The 21,591-nt window shown below is 35.6% G+C and overlaps 1 protein-coding gene across 7 annotated transcripts in view; it reads left to right on the plus strand.

Moving 5' to 3' along the window:
• The window catches only part of LOC120330337 (uncharacterized), a 29,115-nt gene that overhangs the window by 1,662 nt on the left and 5,862 nt on the right, over window positions 1-21,591 (plus strand). For 2 of the 7 annotated variants that reach the window (XM_039397244.2, XM_039397243.2), the window contains 12 exons: window positions 5,942-6,030; window positions 7,255-7,360; window positions 16,275-16,468; window positions 16,566-16,665; window positions 16,753-16,953; window positions 17,316-17,521; window positions 17,612-18,049; window positions 18,131-18,246; window positions 18,713-19,105; window positions 19,479-19,605; window positions 20,096-20,279; window positions 20,438-20,803. In XM_039397244.2, coding sequence (XP_039253178.2) covers window positions 5,942-6,030; window positions 7,255-7,360; window positions 16,275-16,468; window positions 16,566-16,665; window positions 16,753-16,953; window positions 17,316-17,521; window positions 17,612-18,049; window positions 18,131-18,246; window positions 18,713-19,105; window positions 19,479-19,605; window positions 20,096-20,279; window positions 20,438-20,803 — 2,520 coding nt within the window. Of the gene's footprint in view, window positions 1-5,941; window positions 6,031-7,254; window positions 7,361-11,632; window positions 11,762-15,347; window positions 16,099-16,274; window positions 16,469-16,565; window positions 16,666-16,752; window positions 16,954-17,315; window positions 17,522-17,611; window positions 18,050-18,130; window positions 18,247-18,712; window positions 19,106-19,478; window positions 19,606-20,095; window positions 20,280-20,437; window positions 20,804-21,591 lie in introns of those variants that run through there. The other 5 variants (XM_039397239.2, XM_078118942.1, XM_039397246.2 and 2 more) reach the window with 4 other exon arrangements.

A 21,591-nucleotide genomic window follows, 5' to 3' on the forward strand; every position in this document is an offset into this window, starting at 1 on the left:
CGTATTAGGTCATAATACAAAAAACAATTTGCCCCCCACCCCCTCCCTAGAATTTGGGGCTGGCTGCGCTTTTGCATGACTTGGTAAAAGGATCAGCCCATTTAATTTTTTAAATGACATAGTCACATAGCTTTGCTATTTTATTCTATTTTTTTATTCAATTTATTAATTCTATTTAATTATATATATATATATATTTACTGTGGTTACAGTTCACCTTGTTTGTTCGGATTGCTTACAATCATTAGGAAAAACCATGACTGTGTGTTGTTTTGCGATATTGTGCTTGATATGAGCATGAAGAGTGTGCTTTAAGCTTTTCTTTGTATTTCAAAAAAATTTTTCCATAGGAAAGAAAAGTTATGCTCAGTATATTATATTTTATTCTAATTTTGTTTTCATGATACTTAATAAATATTTTGGACATTCATATTTACATACAGAAGAAGTCTTTGAGCGGTATTGGATTCTTGTTTAAGATCCTTTAAAATGTTGTTACATAGGAGTAAAGTGTTCCATAAAAATATTTTAAATTTTCTAATGTTTTACATAATGATCTAACTTTCATTAGACCTATTTAAAACGGCCAAAACTTTTTCTATTTGTAATTGGTGCCAAGTTTTTCAAACTTATGTATTCAAATATTGTAGGAATCAATATGTGAATGGGAGGTCGTGAAAAGTGTATGCCGGTCATAAATATTTCATTGTGAATTACAATGTAAAGTCGCATGCACTCCTAAGTGTTCTCTCTCTTTCATCTAATTATTTTAGCCATTGCCGATATTTATTATGTAAATGAGTTCAGCAAGTTCATTTTTAATCCTCTCATATTGAGTGTTTTATTTGAGTATGTTTATACCAAGCATCCTGTATCAGACAAAGAATAACAAGACTATAGTCCTTTAATAGGGAAACTATTTATATTGGTACATTTGAGTATATAAAACAGACTTGGAAATTAGATCATGACTTGAATAGTCAGAAACGATATTCTGGAACCATTACAGACATCAAGAATAAAATACCCACATCGAAAAGATTACGTATATAACATAAGAAAATATTTATTGTTGCTAGTTGCTACGGTAAAAGTATATTATAAATGCAATACAGTGTCTTTTGAAAGCATCCTGCATACATGCGATTTTCTTTAATTCATGACTCTTTTTGCTTATCTACATCAATGATTGCTCTATACCAGTGTTCACTATTAGCGCACTTTTTTGCGAAAATTGCGAAACACTTTCGCAACTTTTTTTAGGGACTGCGAAATAGCACTTTTTTCCGATTTTGAAGAGAAATAGCACTTTTTTCCGATTTTGAATGGAATAAAAATTCAAAGTTAACAAATATTTTCGAGTATTAAGTTGACAAATAAGTAACATACTGGTACTTTTGTAACTCAATTCTGCATATCATAACGATATTTACCGGAATTCTAACCTATGAGATGCAGACATAGGAGATAAAGCTTTTGCATTAACGGCAAAATTCTTGTTTATAATATGATTATTATACGAGCACACGGATTCCGCTTCTCCTGCAAAAAACGCTCACGGGGCGTTTCTTTGAACTGAGAGTGGTCATGTGACTATCAATGATATCGATGAATTCAAAATGACTATAAAAAGTGTTAGTAAGGTGTTATAGTCACTTTGGATGAATTGTGACCAAACTGCACGATTTTCAAATCAGACGAAACTTTTAGCAGCATGTCACAGATTTGCAAAATCAACAAATTCACAAAATACCATTAAATGCCATTTTATTGTAATCACAATGTTGAAAGGACGTGGCATTTTCCGGATTTTTGCGATATTTACACAACTATTTCTCATTGATATGCGAGGAGGGGTGGGCAAAATTCAATATTTTTTTAAATCGAATATTTTCAAGGAGTACCGAATAAACGTGGTGGAAACATTAAAAAATCGGCAACAAAGCCTTTTTACTGGTTAATTCCGTTGTAATCGCTAATTGTTCTTGTCACCGATCGTTTTGGCGGCGATATCCAGGTTTTGGGTAATCTATATTCCCGCCCTCTTTTTTTTACAAATATGAATTCTTGTGGGTCGGCGGACATCGAAGTTTTATATTTCGGGTTTACCCGTTCGTTCACATCGGCAACAGCTGTTGAAGACATTGAGGACTCGAATTAACATTTGCGCTGGCTTTAATATTACCTATCAAGATTTGTAAATTTACCGTCCCATATTTATGCGAATGGTAATATTATTGTCCATACCGTGATGCAGATATTTATTAAGACGATAATTAACTTTCTCATGTATTTCTATGGTGATAAACTTCGCAAATCTGAAATTGTGCCAATCCTGAATGTTGATTTGAAATAGTGATTGAATAATTCGGCTATAAAGGCATTTCTGCGTGGTCATAAGACGAGATGACGTTAATGAACAGCACTTCTTTTACAGGATATTTCACGTATGCGACTTATTGCTAAAAAAATTGGGCTCGAGTGCTTTTTTTTCGAGTGCTCGAGTGCCTAATAGAGGTCAGGCGCTAATTGTAACTAATTCCCTCAAGTTTCGACGTTTTTTCAACAAAACAATACCCCGGCGATAATTATAGCTAAAATGTTACCGAGCAATTCACAATTTTATTTATGGAATTTGCAAATTCACCAGTTTCTTGACGATTCTGATATTGTCACGCCCTAATTATTAATGCAAAAAAATACTCCCCTTCTTCCGCGGCGGTTTGACGGGTTCTTTGTTCCATTCTTCAGAAAGTTCTGACACGGGGGATATAGAATACTGAATCCGGAGGGTTGAATCCCTGTCCACTTACTGGTGATTTTCCGTTTTGAAATGCGTGAAACATTCTCTATTTTAAATTAAATGACGTTTCGCGGGCTAGAGTTCTCCCCGAAAATGATGTGTTCCAGACGTTAGTTAGACGATAGATAAAACATTAAATTAATAATTTTCGTGACGCCCCGTTTTCGAAAATACAAAGTTATATCTCAAAAAAATGCGTTATAATACATTTGGAATGAAACATTATTTACGGTGAATTCAGATCACATTTTACTCTCCATGACACCCGGTATCCGAAAATACAGTTGTATCTCGAAAAATGTGTTTTGTTACATTTAAAATAAAACATTTTTGCAATTAATTTAAATCAAATTTTACCTTTCACGGCAACCCGTTTCCGAAAATACAAAGTTATATCACAAAAAATGCGTTTTGTTACTATTATTTTGCATTCCCAATAAAATACATATTTTCCCTAATTAAGGTCGTCGATAAATTAAAAAGTTGCCACACGTTATTTGTATAACCATAATAACTGAAAATTAAGATTTTATAATAGAAGTGAATTTGTCTCAAGATGGTATTTTACGATTCCTGCCCACAGAAAATAAACACGCTGACAGGCTTGGTTATAATTGATATTCGTTTAATTTATTTTACACTATTAATAAACGCGCCACACCAATTGCGACCATATAAATTGCAGTCGCATCGGTATGGACTGTATGTTTTTGGCGCTCTCAAATTAATAATAATTTTCAACAAAACAATACCCCGACGGTCATTAAAGCTGAATTCGTTACCGAATAATTCGCAATTTTATTTACGGAATTTGCAATTTCAAGATCTCACTTGACGATTTTGATGATGTCATGCCCAATTATTACTGCTTAAATGCCTCAAAATACAACAAATGTAATCATTTTCGACGATAACAGGCGCAACAATTCGTAAACGAGCCGTTATAACGAAATTCGCGATTGATTTTACCTCTCTCTCTTGTTTACAATTTTAACATCCCGCCGGCCATGTATGGTCGAATAAAATGTTCCCATATTCGAAACATGACTTGGCCAAGGATGGAAGGGATCACTAAAGAGCTAATACAAAGTACATACGCGAGGGTATGATATTAATATTGAGAATATTTGTGAGCATATCACAGGACGGAAATATTTTGCACCCTGCTGTTTGTTGGCAGAACAACGATACGCTAAAGTTAATTGATTGATCGAATACAGGGAAGTATTCATTTATCATCTCACTTGCGAACATCGAGGTTTTGGCGGAATTGTACGATCATGTTGTCTTTCTTAAATAATAACTTTTTCAATAAATGTTCATTTTACTTTTGCCTCCTTATTATATATATGTCTGGTTTTCATTTATTTTAAATTCGAAATTGTCCGAAATACTTCCACAGGTGTATAGGTACAATAATAATAGTACTTACCAAAGTACCTACCAGGGAAGTTTAATACACACGATGTGTAAAGGGCGTCGTAACTCCCGTTTATTAATTATAAATTTTTTTACATTCTGCTTAAAAAACAACGGCAGTCATCTCACGTAACTCTCGCGACCAAATCTTTTTTGTTTTGTATGGCATCGTCTTGGCGACAAATTTATTGCCGACTGAATTTTAATTGTGTTTTAGGTTAGTTATTTTCTGTTTGTTGGTTTCTAAACTTTACAAACTTGGGTAGCAATTACTATTAATGTGAGATTTGTGCATATGAACGATTGAATATCGCGACTGGATGTCCGATATCTGAGAATGCGTAATTCTCTTTCAACATTAATTTTCAGGATATCAGCGTTCATGTGGTCGAATAAAAATTATTTATCAAATGGATTGGTATTTCGAGACACTCTCAAAATTATTTGGGATCCATTATCATATCATTCGTTTATTTTTTATATTCATGTTTTTCTCAAGAATCACCCTCGTTATATTTAGTGTACCTTCGCAAAGTAAACTCTTTGATGTCATTGTTCCTATTAGTGTAATTGAAATATATGGAAACCTCGCAAGTGGCGTTGTGATGCGAATATTTGATACTAGGTCAGCAGCATTACAAAGAGTGCTATTTATGAATGCTGAAAGTACATGAAATTACTAAACATTTTGCCAATATATGATGTTTTCTGCCCGATTTAAACTAACTCGCACGCAAACCAAGGCATGTGGATATTTAAAAATTACTTGTCTTTGGGTAAGCTCTGAAATAGTATAATATAAATGTAAATGAGAAATTAGGTCACGCTAGCTCACGAAACGGGAGGATTTTCAAAGTGATCTTGTGTGATATTTCGGAGAAAAAAGTTTGAAAGGAAAGTAGGTCAACCTATCTCCTAAAACAGGGGAGTATCCTGCATAATATTTCGGAGGGAAGGTAGGTTAACCTATCTTTTAAAACAGCGGGTGGCGACTTTCAAAGTGGTTCAAAATCACAAATTAATAATTATCAGATTAGGTTTAGGGATGAATCGAAAAGTTGAATTTCCAGCGCACCTAACCCTAATTAGTTGATTGCTATTTATATTTGGGGGGGGGGGGGGATTATTTTGCACCGGATTTGTACAAACGATCCACCCTGTAACTAATATGGTTTCCAGCCGGCCTCGTGTCTGTTAGATGGAGGGAGTAACAAATGTGAAAGTCTTTGCTGTTTACGCGAGTAAGCAACTGACACCGTGATACATTGCATGAAAGTTTTGTCCGCGGCAGGTGTTAGCAGATGTCATTTCGTTGCCGATGAATTCGCTTGTTTTAATTAAACATGAATTCGCTTGAAGGGAACTCGGTTAACGAAAAGGCTTCTCTTTAAATCATAATATTAACCGGAGGAGCGCTTTTTCGAGTATCTATGCCGTTTTAAATGGGTTATATGAAAGGCTAGGGCACCTAACTTGTTAAAATCGGCAAAAGCACTTTCGCACTTTTTTTTTGGACTGCGAAGCACTTTCGCATTCATAATTTGCTTAGAGTTAACACTGCTCTATACTCTTTAGGCACGATGTTGAAGTCAAAGAAGGTCATTTACTTTGTTTTATTACATTATTCTAATTCAACCCTTTTGTGTTTATTTCATATAGACATGCCATTTCAAACCAGGAATATAAGTTAATACTGGAAATGTTTTTTATGTTTTTCAGATATCCACAATAATTGTGATGCCACTGAGGTAGAACTTGTCTCCATTGTTAAAGAACAGATTCCTAAATATCGTCTTAGAGCCAACAGTGTGAGTATAATAATTTTAACCATTCAATTTCTTCATTTTTCCCTGCCATTGGAATAAAAAAATAATAGAATAAAGTGTTGAGGTTTGGCGAATCCAAGAGTAAGGATGTGGTTGCAAAATTATCTCTTCGAATCATTGATTTTTATGATGGTACTGCTTTAAAATTGGTGTTACGAGCGAGTATATCACACTATACTTGCTCTTGAAATTTCTTCTTAGAGTTGATACATAGAACTCCTGTCCTATGCTTAGGTTTGTGTGAACTGAATTTGATTAAACGAAACAAAGTTCATGACCAAAGTGTGAAATCATTGGTAAATTGCTATTTTTCTTTCAATGTAGGTAAATAATATTACAAATACTATCTTGAAACTATTCAGGACACTGTTTATCTTATTTTAGTGTTGTTGCCAAATGCTATAATTAAGAGGCCATAAAGCCCCAACATTTATTGCGAAATCTGGAGCAGATTCAATCTCGCTTTCGTGAGATATCGCGAACAGACAAACAAACAGACAGACAGACAAATACCTATCAACATACTTACCGATTAAAATCGATAATAGAATAATACATACACATAACAAGAGTAAATGGTATCAATGGTAAAAAGGCCATGGCTGGCTTTCCGTTACTGAATAGATTTCTGTATCAGTGCAGAAATACTCTTGAGTAGAATATTTCACCATTCCGAATACATTATGAGAAAATATCTTTGAATACGGGATATTGAGTGCATTCAAAATTGGGGGCAAGTTCATGTGGAAAATTAAATAAATCTTCATTTCTTCATGTTGATCATGTCTGAAACAACATAAATAATAGGTCATTGTGTTCTCTGTATTGCATGTTGCCAGTTGAGGTATCATGTGTTTTGACCTGCTTGTCTGATGGCTCCAAATTTTTTAAATAGGATTGTTCTGAATTATTCCAAAATTCAAAAAATTACTATATTATATATAATGAATTTCGAACATGTTCGAATATTCGATTCATTTTGAACATGCTCAAATGTTCGAAAACTTCAATTTGTCACTTTGTTCAAAAAGGGCATAAAATTATAAAACGTCTGGGAATATTGAGGGAATAAATTAATCGTGTCATGAAGTTAATAAGCTATGAAGTTGTAATCAATAAACATTAAATTGTCCAATCAATTCATTTCTGTGACAATTCTAATATTGTGTATGTGTATTTATAAAACCTTGATTCTAATTATTTCAGGTGTTGGGATACAACCAACGGGACTGGCTACAAACGCCTGTCCTAGCTCCTGAAACAAATGTTGACTTGTCTCCAGAACTTTGTGAACAAACATTCAAGTACTTTAGTAAGTATTAGTAAAACATATTCAAGTATTTGACAAGTGAAATAAATGCTTATGAACATAGAAAAACGATTGAAATGATCTATTTAGTTAATCAATTCATCAACAAAGAAAATTTTAGCAAATGGTTATTCAACTATATATTTTTTCTAAACCATGTGAGTTAATATTTCATATTCATTGCAGAACAATATTCTGAATATTGAATATATTGAAAGGAAAAAGGAATGAAAAATGATTTTTTTTCAATTCGTTAAACTTTATTAAGAGTACCATATATTTTTTATGCTTCATCTACACTTATAAAAAGTTCAGATAAATTAACTTTCATCTTGAAGATACTGATTAGCTAAGTTTAGTGTACACTAACAACAGATTAAGATCGGATGGAATGTTATATTTAGACAGGAATTTTCACTAAATTTGGCCTAGCAACAAGAGGCCAAATTCAGATTCTACTATAGTTTAGATATTATGTATTTTCTGCAATGAAAAAGAAAAGTTTAAACAGGTTAGGCTACATATAAGTAGAATGTATTAGATCAATAGCAATTTGACAAATACCATTATTAGTTTCAAGTTACGCACCCATGGGATATAGTTTGGCAGCTTCAGCCAGATGAGATATTGGAAGTTCTCTGTATTGATTTTCAGGGAGACTGCAATTGTTAGATTTCTCTGGTCTATTCTCGGTGTAAATTATTGCATTCAATCATGTATTGATGTCCTGGATTAAGATTTGAAAGGTTCACCAAATGAAGACTGTGGTACTCAGATGAAATGAAGCATCTGAATGCTGTATTAAACTGAATTATAAAGAAGATTTTCCATAGATCACCAAACTGAATTTTAGTGGTGTTATATCTGAAGTCACTACATGAACGGAATCTTTGATGGAGATTCCATTCTACATGCCTCGATCATACAAAAGATGTTCCATAGTACCAAGCTAAATTTGTATATTAATAGAAGCTACTATTTGAACTGAATCTTTGACAGGAATCGGGAAAAATTATCTAACGAACTTTGATCACTTTCATTGTTTGCAGTACCATATACTATGTTTACCATATACCATGAAGTTCGTTTATTTCTCTCTTATCCTTTTGTCCTTGGGATGTACATCAAAGCATGTGCCACCTGTCACGTATTCATAAATTTGAATAAACTCATGTTTAGTTTATGTGACTTTCTCACGAGTACCTACAATTGCCTTTAAATACACATTTTGGATGTTTTAATTCGGAGGTGGTCAAACTGCGGCCTCTTGCGGAATACTTTTTGTGGCGCCGCGAAAGCCTTTGATAAATGATTTAATCAAATGAATATAATCCGATAAAAGTCAAATTACAAATCTGTGGACTCATTTCGCTTGACTGCAGTGACGGACGGTACGATAGTTCCCAATCAATCAAAAGTTAAATTTAAATTCCACATGCAAACATTTTATTCGTGATAACTCTGACAATTAAAATTCACTGTATCTATGGAGTATATGTGTGACCGTGCTTATAATTTCTTATGGCCTACCAAAATATCGGAAACCACTTGCTTCGACCGGGTATTTTATCTCCGTGAGTAGCGAATTATTTTGCGAATTGCGGCTGTTCAGTCTTACTGTTTGAGTGCTGTTATAACACAGCACTGATAATGTTTAGATATATTTAATATCACTTTCAAGCGTGTTCCCTACCCTACAACTGCGCAAGCTTGAAATTTCAAATTAATTGCCCAAACCAGGGGTTCTCAACTTCTGGTGTTATGGAGCCCGTGAAGAGGTTGGCCATTATTTTCGGAGCCCCGAACAGAAAGCACATTGTTTCTCACTGTTTAATGTTCCCGCGTAAATCAAAATTAGTATTTTTCAATATCTCGGATGTATTTGCGGTTTTGTATTCCAAATATTCATTACAGCAACAAGTTGGTAATTGAAATAGGGCAATATGTATTGGAACTTCGTATTTTAGTTACCACATTTCGACGCTACCGCTATTTTATTGATGTCGTTACTGCTTCTTTGGACAGTTCCAAAATTAGCCAAGCCAGTATTTTCATAGGTAATAGCTAATAGTAGATAACTCGCGGAGCCCCTGTGTTTCTCTCGCGGATCCCTACTAGGGCTCCTCATGGAGCACTTTGAGAACCGACGTGCTAGACGTTCGCGGTTAAACAGATTCTAAACAGATATAATAAATTGCTTGACATCAATAACAAATATATCAACATAAAAAACCAAACACGGACGCGATACATGTCCAAAACAGTGTTTACCTGATTCGTAGTTGTGCGACATGAGCCCCTCACAAATATGCCAGATATTCAACAGGGAAAATATTCTGATGTAATAAATCGCTTAGAGTTTAACCAACCGAAATATTTGGTTAATACAGGTTACGTAATCTATTCAATGCAACTGAATTGAATAATAGATGGCTGAATAATCCCACACTCGACGTGGAATGGTAGCCAGGTGAGAGGTCGTGGTACGCCATATCTATAAGCCGTCTTACTGGCTTCCTACACCCGGGAAAATATAAAAAATCCTATCCCAGCCTAATTGTGGTCGGGGTTTCTCGGGTCGTCTGTGGGAGATTACCGGTATTTGGCCACTTGCGTCGCTCGTGGGCAACATTTTGTTTTTTTTCCCCGGCATGAGGTTTAACAGCTGTATTGATTGTGTGACGTATCACAACCGTCGCGATTCCAAAAGCAAACATCGATTGCGGCGGTCCTTGGTCTTTGAATCAGTTCAACCATAAGCAGCTCATCCAACCTATTATCTTAATTTTTAAGCCTTTCAACGTTTCGTATCCACAACGTGATTAAATCGACATATGACACGTTTGCAATGCACAATAAACATTTCTTCTTTTAGCAAGATTTTTCATCGTTATTTACTAGAGAAGGTTAACGTCTGATATCGATTGTTATATGTTAGTTTTTGGAGTACTCTGTTCGCAAATCTTGCTGCATATTCGCTGATAGTAAAACTTAGTATTACTTTTCCAAGCGCCAAAAAGCCGAAATTTCGTTCTTAGTAACTTGAATAGCGTCAAATAGCTCGCTTCTGTAAATATGGAGGGAAAGCCTGTGTGTGTCTCTTTTTGATTTTAAAAACTGAGTTATTTGTAAATTTATATCAACACACTAATTGTCGCATCCACGTTGCAAGCGATTAATATTTTTTCGCTATTTTTTTTATTTTGATGCAATAATAGTTTTGATTCTTCCAAAGATGACTGTATTATATTGCCATTAGGATGACGTTTTATATAGCAATCCCATAGCTGTTATGAGACACCAAGTATAGTTATTTGATTGTTTCTCCGCCTCCAAAATAGCTGATTCTGTGCGTCAAGCAATGATCTGAGAGACCCTGTTTTCGTGTCTTTCGGCGGTTTTAATACGGTGTCATTGGGGACCTGAACGAGCGTTTGATCGGTATTACGAACAGCTCAAGGAGATCATTCACCGGTAGTGTAGCGTAGAGGTAAACTATAGGTATTGAACTAGGAATGTCTCTAGTTGAAATAAGTAGACAAAGTATTCTTCAACAATCTTGGGCGTGCCACAGAGCAGCATTGTTCTCGTGTATATTAGATGTTTAGACGCAATGTCACGGGTGTGTGACGTGTATCGTTTATGTATTAGCTAGTTAACGTTTCGATATATACGTGGTTATAAAGCGTTATTTTGGTATATATTTTTTGAATCTGTACCACGTCCTGTATTCTTGCTAAAAATTTGCTAACAAAATAAACTGGTCGAGTAAACTTTGACTTCCGCGGTTAGCATTAGGGTAGGTCAATAGTTAATACAGGTTTGAGGTGAAACACGATTATGTGTTATTTTATTCCTAAAAATTTACTTTAATTCAAGTATCTGATGTTTACATTGCCCTGTTTAAAATGGGCAGATTTATTCCAAGACGGGAATAAATTATGCATACTTTACGTGTTCGCTTAACTACTTTCAAACGCCCTGTAGAGGAGACTTATCGATCCATTTTTGACTCATTCGTAGTGGTGCAATAACAACCTATGCAGTTGCATGAATACCCGAACCGAGCCTCTGTGGCTATTTTAAGCATCGCGGCGCAGTAAGGACATGCATAATGCGTTCATCGTAAACTGTAGCTGAATATGGCTAAACATTGGTATGAGTGATGCTGATAGTCCCTACATGGCCTCGGGGATATTTTTAGAGCCCATGTTTAGTTTATAGTTCTCTGTACATCGGACTCATTTTGTTTCGTGTGATATAGGTTTACAGGTTGTTTTAGGGATTAGCTGATTGAATACAATTTTAAAGTAATGTGGAATACGAAATATGCATTTTCGGAATATGAAAGAACGAATACTACTACGATATTTGAATATGATGATGTTTCATTGATTCTAGACGGTAAGTTGTGTAAATTATACGATTCTTTCACTCTTACTTGTAATGTTTGTGGAGGTGTGAGACCGTGATACTCTGTCTGCTTTTTCATCCGTTGCAATATATATCAAGTTGTTGTAGTATCGATATTTTATTAGCAAGATATGGTAGGCTTTTTAGTTTCATTGGACTGATACGGACTGACCGAACTTTTTAAAGCCCAGTTCCTAGCTTGTTTAGCGGTTTGCCTGCGGTGAGTGCGATGTAACATATACATGAATATTCTCCTAACCCGGCAAACCCTTTGTACATTTGGTCAAACCTACATAATACGGTGAACAAACGTCAAGATCACCTGGGTACATAATAGAAAGTGCATACACGATGCAATAGCCATTCTTAAGTAACTTTTCATGAATAATTGATGCAATTTTTAATATTATTTTAATATGAACTTTGTAAATATATGATTCCGTTACATGTAACAAATTTTTTGTTTGTATGAGGCGTTTTCAACACCATACTCAGATAAGTATTTGTACCAATAAGCTACGATTCTTAGGAGAATTGAAACTCCGAACACTTAATCGGAATCACCTACCCCATTTGTTACGCCCTGTTCGGGCGGTGAACATGGGTTCGATTTGAACCGAAGTTTCTAACGTGCGTCGCCAACGCAGTTAGACCAAACGATTGAACTACTAGGTTACCAAGCCAATATTAGTCGACAAACGATTCACATTTTTATATTTTAAGTTACATTATTGGTATTGATCAGGAAGTGGAAAGTTAACCAAATTCCAGTTGGACGTGTGTATCGCGGAAAAAACAAGGATAAGGAATAATACCCCATGTATGGTTAATACCTGACAAAAGTAATCTATAGGAACTGGGACAATGCGTTTACATCTATTGTTAGTAAAATATAAATGCTTGCCTAATAAGCCATGCGTTCTATGAGATATTGGCTGGAATGCTCATTGATAACCTCAGCGAATAAATGCTCCTAAGAAATGTTCGATGTGCTATCAATTTGGAATGGAATATTTCTGCAAATGACTACCGGTCGTTGAAGAGAAAGGAGGGAACGTTCAAGACGAACATCGTTCTTTGTGCGATACTATACACCGGATGTGACAAGCACATTACAATATTTTACCAACATTTTATTTAGTATAGCTCACAATTTGTGTGCTCTTAATTATGTGCATCAAGAAGTACTTAATAACGTATATCGATGAAATGCATACAAGTGCTTCTTCCACCTAATGTTTTCGACAAATGTGCGCATGCTGCGATCAGCAGTATCAGTCGCCAATTATTTGCTCACACGCTGGCTCTTTGCTACATCACAAGCATGTGAGGTCCGTGATATGAAAGATTTCTGACCTTTACAAATGTCGTCCATCTTCTGGATTGAAAGCTTTCCATCAGCATCTACGATCTATAAAAATTACAGTTTTGTGCACGCCATCTACAGTTTTACATCGTAAGAATGACCGCTCCGATCTTGCTTTAGAAATTCGAGGTCCATTTTTCTTTCTTTCGTAAAATTCAAACAACTTAATGCTTAACAAGCCTTTTTAAGATTCGATATGGTGTTCTTCAGCATACACAGTTTACACCGGTTCTCAGCATGACGATTCGGCGATGTTAAACATTAAACAATTGCCGCCATGGTCGCGTATTACAATCACAGCGGTTTTCTGTTCTCAATTTAGCGAGGTTCACGTTTATCACATCTTGATGATCAGGTTGTACGTGCACAAACATTGAAGACAAATTCTCATTTAAAAGCATGTTTGCATATCAAACAAAGGCTATGTGTGTTACGTGACTATACAAGTTCAAGGCCTAATTAATTCACCAAAAAAAGGTTCGTTTCATAAATACTGGAGCATTGCCGAGTTTTTTTTGCAATATCGAGTTTCAGTTTGCATAACACGAGCTACGGCATGGGGATGGGACAAATGATTTGGAAAACATCACGCACCACTCTATACCATGATTGATAAAGAAACCTCAGTGAACAGCGACCACAGGAATTACGGTATTGTTTTATGATAGTTAGCTGTTACGTAGGTAAACAGAAATTTCTGCACCTCTTTGAAATGATACATATTACAATTTTGTACGTGGTCTATGTTCTACTCCCTCCGGTTAGTGTGGGTTATCCAAGCAAACGCTTGTTCAGGCAGATCGCGATGGTCTCAATGTCGATGCATTTATCAACCATATTGATATGTTAAGTCATTCACTTACTGGAAAGAATTACGCAGATTAAGGGTCTCGTGGACAGTGGTATTTAATTCTCCAGTTCCGCCGCCGGTTTTATGACTTTTCAAACTCTTGAAATCCGGGTTAGCTCTAGCGATAGGGCAAGTCATTCATCTTGTGGCAACAATTTTCCGCGGCTTCCGTTTGGACTCCTTGGGAACCGAATTTGAATTCACCAAAGAGCATAATCGAACCCCTCAAACTGGTTTGAATTATGCTATCAATGCGTGAATATTCATCTTTAAAGCAATCCAATGCAATTGTTTGAGGATAGTTGTAACCAATTACTACCAGTTCCTATATTGTACGGAGTAAGTGGACTTGTCGCAGTCGAATTTGATTCATTTCACCAGTTCCACCACCTGGTTTTGGCTATCTTGACAACGCCATACTGCCGTATTCAATATTACTATTCATGTGTCGAATATATTTTTATTATTTGATAACAATGTCTGATGTTATTTTAGTCTGATATGAGATATGATACAGTCTTTTATTGTATTCACTGTTATGACAATTCGACACATCTTCCGCGCTATTGTAGGTGAATATCGTTTCCCGCAGACCTTATCGCGATTGATCACAGAAGCCCGGTGCGAAATTAACTGATACTGTGATAACATGCTGAGGAAGTATATTTAGCCTGATAAGATCACCAGACAGATTACTTAAAACAGAGATAAGGACTTCAGGATATTTTCGAGAAAAAAGTATCCTACGCCTTTAAATGGAGTAAACAACGCCGTAGCTGTACGATTGCCACTCATAATTATCAATCAGCCTTTGTTTGGAGACTTGAGGGGGCAATCAGGAGACTTATGTTTACATGACAGACGATACGTTTTGGCGTCTCAGGCTTTTGTTGATTTCTGTCGTTGTTAAGCTTTACAGTTATGGATTTCCGCATTGTCGGATTTTAAAACAAGTTGCTCTGTTCGCTTCACACTTGTGATATGCTGTGACTGTTGTTTGCGGTTAGTGACATGGATGTGAATTTGGTTTAAATGTTTTTATTGAGTAAATGTTTGCATGACAGCGCGATCACACAGAAATGACGTTCAGGTTCGAGCAGTGTTGTTACAGGATATTATACCAAGTAATATATAGTTGAGAGATCTGTATACGCACTGTTAGGCTGAACGTTTGAAAAACTAGTTATACGTAGGTAGACCCTACACTCGGTGAGCAACCTCTTGGGGCCTAAATTTCGATTGTCATCGCGTACATATTTAAATATTAGAAAATTGATGTTCATCAATTAATTAAATATTCATGAACGTAGCCGTGATTATATGGAAACCTAAGTCTTCAACACAGCTAACGTTGCGTATCTTCCTATTTCAATGTTCAGGGCATCCTTTTTATTTAAATTGTGCACAAAGTTATTGATAAACTAAACATGCAGTCTGATAAAATATTTGTTCACAATCGCATCGGATTACTCAGTGCGATGAATTTTATTCAGTCGCCTAACTCTACTCGTTCTGGTGATAGTACTACGACTACTGCGAGTACTATTGCGGTTTCGCCGCGTTTACCTTCGCCTATTTCGGACTTGGAAGAAGACAACGGATATAAGTCTTGGGAAAACGCAGGAAGAAGTGGATCCACAGAAAGTGAAAGCGATTTGCCACCAATTTCATCTGGAAGGTCGTCTGCGAGTGATGTATTTATGCCACCACCTACAAGTTCGGCTGTTTTGCGACGCAGAGTTGAAAAGAATTTTGCAGCCACTCCGGTATCAAAACCAAGAGCTGGAAGTGGAAACCCTTGGGTTACAAGCACTCCATGCACGGACAGTGCGGCCGCAAGAAACATGCAAAACAGAGGGCAAAAATTACAAATTCCAAACGAGAAAAAATCAGTAAATTCGTCGCTAAATTGGGACTCGGTAGATGAAGGACGTTCGTCGCAACAGTTAACACAAGAAGATTGCTGTGATCACGAACTGTGTGAATGTCAGCCTCAGTTAAAATTCAGTTTTGCCATTAACTGCGATGAAGGCAGTAGCGTGGTTCATAGTACATTTTCAGACGTTGAAAGTCTGTCAGAAGAAGATTTAAAATTTGAGGAAGACGAGAAAGGTAGCTTAAGTCTAATATTTGGTAGTCAATTTATTACCGTGAATAGCCTTTTTTTTTATCACGACCAAATAAAAAATAAAATTCCATGGTATGTAGCGTACGATAAATACGAAAATAGCCAAGTAATTGACCATTATTAATCTCTTAAAATTTACTTTACCTGCTTTTTCTTTCAGTACTCAGCGGGGATCGGTTGAGCCAAATGACACGAACATACCATGATATTGAAGCAGTAACACATTTATTGGAAGAGAAGGAAAAAGATTTGGAACTAGCAGCTCGTATTGGACAAACTCTTTTGCAAAAGAATAGGGATATTGTACATCGCAATGAACAGCTTGAAGAGCAATTAGCTGGAGCTTTGGAAGAGGTTTGTTGTCTCAAACTGCATTATTTTCAAACTTTTAGGCGTACTCACATGAATGACTTTCAACCTTTGTTTGTTTGTTTCAAATGTTACTTTCCAGGTCTCACAGTTGCGCCATGAAATTAGTCTCAAAGAAGACTTGCTTCACACCTATGCTGACGATGAGACAGATTCAAGTGGCGCTCCTTCCCCTGTCAAAGGTTTGTAATTTATACAGTAATTTGAAATTTGTCATGTCCGGAAATTGTTTACCTTCATGAACTTTAACCTTTTATAATCTTTATCAGAACTCAAGAACTTTGGCCGAACAGGAATGTATAATCATATTGAAAGCCTTCACAACAAGATTCGTAAATTAGAATCTGAAAATGGCGTACTCAAAGTTGAGAAAGTGCAAGCTCAGAGTGAAAACGAAGCATTAGAATCAGAAGAACAACAACTGGTTTCTGATGCAGTGAAAGAACTAAATGCTTTGAGAGAGGAACTAAGTAAGTAGAGATCGCTACAATGTATTTGTCACTCCATTTGATTTTGAATTGATCATTTAATCAACATGATTTTTATTTTTGTGTTACTTCTGCCAAGGGTTGAACCGCCGCAATTATGGATCCAATACTCATAATATCATAATCCTAATAGTTATTTTAATAGTTATGTATTTTCGGTACAATTAATTGTAAATTCTTGGTCATTGTTTGTTGTGCTTCCGTCAAGAAGCATGTTTCATTAGATAATAACTGTACTGTAGATACATTGTGATCGTGTATTTATTTCCTACATTCTGTCCTCTTACTTTTATACGCTTGTCATCATTTCTAATAATTCGTATCTTTATAATGTTTTATCGTAGGAGAGGCAAGAGATAGTAACAAACTTCTCCAAGAAGAATTGTTGCTAAGAAATGAAGAGTCTGTTCGCCAACAAGAGGAAATCACTAGGTTATTAACACAAATTGTTGACATGCAAAGGAAACAGAAACAACTTGCTCTTGAAAATGAAGAATTACAACAACATCTCACTGCTGCTAACAACACGCAATATGAACTTACAAGAGAGGTGATTACTTGATACTTTTTGTAGTGAATATACTAGTTTCTCAGTACCTAATGTGATCAGTTTTAAATATGCATACCCTCTTATTTCCAGATTCAAGCCCTAGAAGACAGATATCAGGAAGTTACAAATATGCTTGACGAGACTAGAGAAGAAGCTAGAATACTCAGAGACAATCCTGAACACTATGGAAGAACTGTGCCTTTTAGTGACTCTCTTGCTGCTGAGTTAGAATGCAGTGGAGGGATGTCTGCCGAAATGAATTTCCAAGATTTTCCTCAACCTAATAGTTTCTATAATCCTTTGTCTGGTTCCATTGAATGGTCGTCTCCTCCTTCAAGTGTGGTTGATGAAGATAATGATATTGAAAATATTTCTCCTGACACACGTGAGACTTTAAAATTGTCAAGATATACGAGATCTGAACCAAGAATTAGAAGTAGGAGAGATGAAACGTTTAGTCAAAGAGTTCTAAATACAGCAAGATTCGTCAACAACGTGAAAAACTTTTCGATGAATTCAAAATTCCAGGTACGACTAATACTTCTTTTTACTAATGTTTACTAATAAACATAATCATTTGATTAAAATTTGTATTTATTTATTTTTCAGTATACAACTCCTAGAAAGCAAGATCGCCCTATTCCAACGCCTCTTCCAATTCCTGGTTCAAATAGGCTCCCATGCTTTATTCATCAAGCTTCCCCAGAAAGTGGGCAATCATCTGGGTAGGTCTTATTGTATAATTTTTTATCATTATTATTATTAGGTAAAATATTACAAGTTGGCTAATATGCATGTGGGTATGTTTGTTTGGTCATGAAAACTATGTTTGTAGCTGTTGTCACTTAACGCAATTATTAGGCAATTACAATATAATATTCAATTATGCAAATTCGTAATTTGAGTAAAAGCAATGGAAAATAAATGGCTCCATTTAAACTGTTGTTGGATATTCACTTCAACGTACCTTTTCAAAATGTTAATTCATATGTAGCAAATTTGATTAATTAAGTCAAATCATATCTCTAATTTTTTAAATCAATTGTAATGCTTCCAGCTTGAGGTTGTGTTTTTTGCTATAGATTGTCCCATGTTGGACTGCAGTTAATACGTAAATATTATTGAATGTAATTTGCATGTTATTCTCTCTTTTTATCCCCTTCCTGCTTGTTTCCCTTTCTTGAACCCCAGCAGCCGATGCATGTCAAGTACTCCTCATGACAAACACCGTCTTGCTAATCATTCGTCCATTTATTACAATTACACCCAAAGTATACATGGTTGCGTTACCCCACTAAAAAATGCATCCTCTACCACCCCATCTTCTGTTTCAAACACAAAATCATCCTCACTTCGCTTACAACTCGCAAATAAAAAATTATTAGCCCAACAAAGTACAACTTTGCACAATGCTCAAAAAATTTCAACCTTGTCTGAAACCACCAAATCCTCCCTTTCCCGTCACAACCGCTCCCTTTCTGCTTTGCCGAATAAGGCCGAGGAGATTTGCAAAAAGAGAGCTGAGAGATCGTGGCATGGAGAGTCTTTGGAGAGCTTGGCAGAGGAGAGTAGCCCAAAGCTGGGGTGAGACTTCAGTAATCAGAAAGTTTGCAATTCTGATTTGAATTGTGTCATTCTGTGATTATGTTTTCTTGACTATATTTTCATTTCTGAATTTTCAAACTGGCTTGCCACGGTTTCTACGTACAATACATGTTGTCAGTGATGTCAGTAACTGCATTAATTTGCTTAAATGTGATCGAGCATGCATTTGTGTGTGATCATTTGTTAATTCAATTCCATACACCATAGCAGATTTCTAAACAAAATGAAGAAATTGCTTTCAATTTATGTTGATTCATATCTATTTGATCATCAGATATTTCATTTCGTGATATATTGCCTATGTATTATTCGATACTGGCGATCTTTTAATAACATATCTCCATTTTGTCAGGTTGACAACCCCCAGTCTTGGACGTCCAGGTATTCCAGGAACAGAAGATTTGGAAAGAGCTATCAGGAAATTAGCTTTGAGAAGAGAGAATGCAAGGTATATGGAACTTGACAGAAGGCTTGCAATGGTAAGTTAAACAACATCAAGTGTAATAATTTTTTAGGAATTGGTTTCAAGTTGATAAAGTGCTTTCAAACAATGCAGAGGTTCCCATTTTCACAGTTTGAAAACATTTATTTTCTGCAATATAAACCACTATGTAAATGGGAAGAAAAATTTACGATATTAACATTTGTACGAATAAATGTTTTATAAAAAATGTGCTTTAATCAATGTGATAAATGAACTTGCTTTTGTGCACATATTTGATCATAATCCAGTTGAATGAATGTTCAATATATCCAGCTATGCTTCTCAGTTAATTTCAACTAATTTGAGCATTGTATGTTAAGTTTTGAACACGGGCAGGGTAAGAATAAAAAGTAATTCTTCTAGAAATGACCAATATTTCGGACATATTGGGGACCACTACACTAATGGCCTTATTTTTTATCAAAGCAAATTTTCTCGGACATTCTCAAATGTTATTCTATCAATTCAATTGTTTCTCTTTTCAGAACGATGAATCCTTCACTGATCTTTGCGGAAGTGGAAACAACACACCCTGGTCATCAATGCCATCTGGTGGACAAACTCCTCCACCATCTTGTCCTAGCAGCCCTAAAGGATCACGAAAGAAATATAGATATGGACCTGGGTCATCACTGGCTCCTAAATTGAGGATTGTCAAACCACTTGAAGGTCAGTTTGAGAATGATTGTTTATCTCTTTAGAGCAGGGTTCTGAACATAATAACCGTTGGAAAAGGAATTTAAACTGCCTCAGAGGGTATATTTTACTTGGAAAAAATGAAATTTTTCTCGACACAAATATGCTATCAAGTTTTATTTCTTGTTTAGGATCGGTGACATTAAATCATTGGAAATTTCTTGCTGAAAGAGATCGTTTGCTGACGCTGCAACCAAGATCAGACATTCCATCTGGAATTATCACTCGCGAGCGCGTAGCTGAGGCATTATCTCGATCCCGTGACGGCAACTCTAGTAATTCATCAACAACAGAATCTAAAACATCATCAAACGAAACTCCACTAAAATCCTCAATTATAAAGATGGCCTTTTCTGGAAAGAGTTCTGGGTCCCCTCTCTGCATGACTACGGCCTTTCCTATGCCAATTTCATCTTCTCCTACTCAAAAAGAATCTGAAAGAAGTACAAATGATGATGTGAAAGCACAACAAGCGTCAACTGTTCCAATTAACAAAGGTTTGTTTCGTGTTGTCATGTGTTGGTGTCTGTCATTTGCTGTTCCACCTTGTGCATATGCACCAGTCACAACACTTTCACATTTCTTGCACACAAGCTAAACTGTACTGTTTCTTTTATGCTTAAAATATTTTCGTACTTTTGCAAATATCTTCACTTCTGAGTTCAAGAAATCACTTCTCAATCTAAATCTATTTCATGTTGCCTATACTGTGAATCGTCTTTATTTTGTTCTCTCTATCAACTTCATTTTCTACGCATTTCACTGTTAGTCACACATTAATTAATGCGAATCCCTTCACATCACTTGCAGTTGGCCCAGTTCCAACATTCTCTACTCTCACCACTGGCGACTTTATTTTACCACTCTTTTCAAAGTCTTTGTTTTAAAAGACTTATGTTTTGTTGTGTGTTCAACTTTTTGTAGAAACTAGCAGTATTCCGTTGTTTCATTTTATTTTTGACTATGCTCATTTAATTCATTTACTTATTGGCTGCTTTGTCTTTTTGCTATTTTTCTTTTTTTTTTACTTTTTCATTTATTTATTTATCATATTATTTTGTGACACTGTTCTATTTTAATAAATCTTCTTAATACCTGTATTGTTTTGAGTTTATTCTTTATTTGAAATTTTAATACTCCAACTAGGGTCACCATTCACCAGCCTCCAGTTAATAGCCATTTGGAGGACATGTTACCCCTTTCAAAAAAATACCTGCCCCTGGCATGTCTCCCATACCCTTTCCCATCAGAGGATATAGTAACTCCTCGCCTTGGGACATATAAA

The sequence above is a fragment of the Styela clava genome, chromosome 12 (assembly GCF_964204865.1).
Source record: "Styela clava chromosome 12, kaStyClav1.hap1.2, whole genome shotgun sequence".
NCBI classification, from domain to species: Eukaryota; Metazoa; Chordata; class Ascidiacea; order Stolidobranchia; family Styelidae; genus Styela; species Styela clava.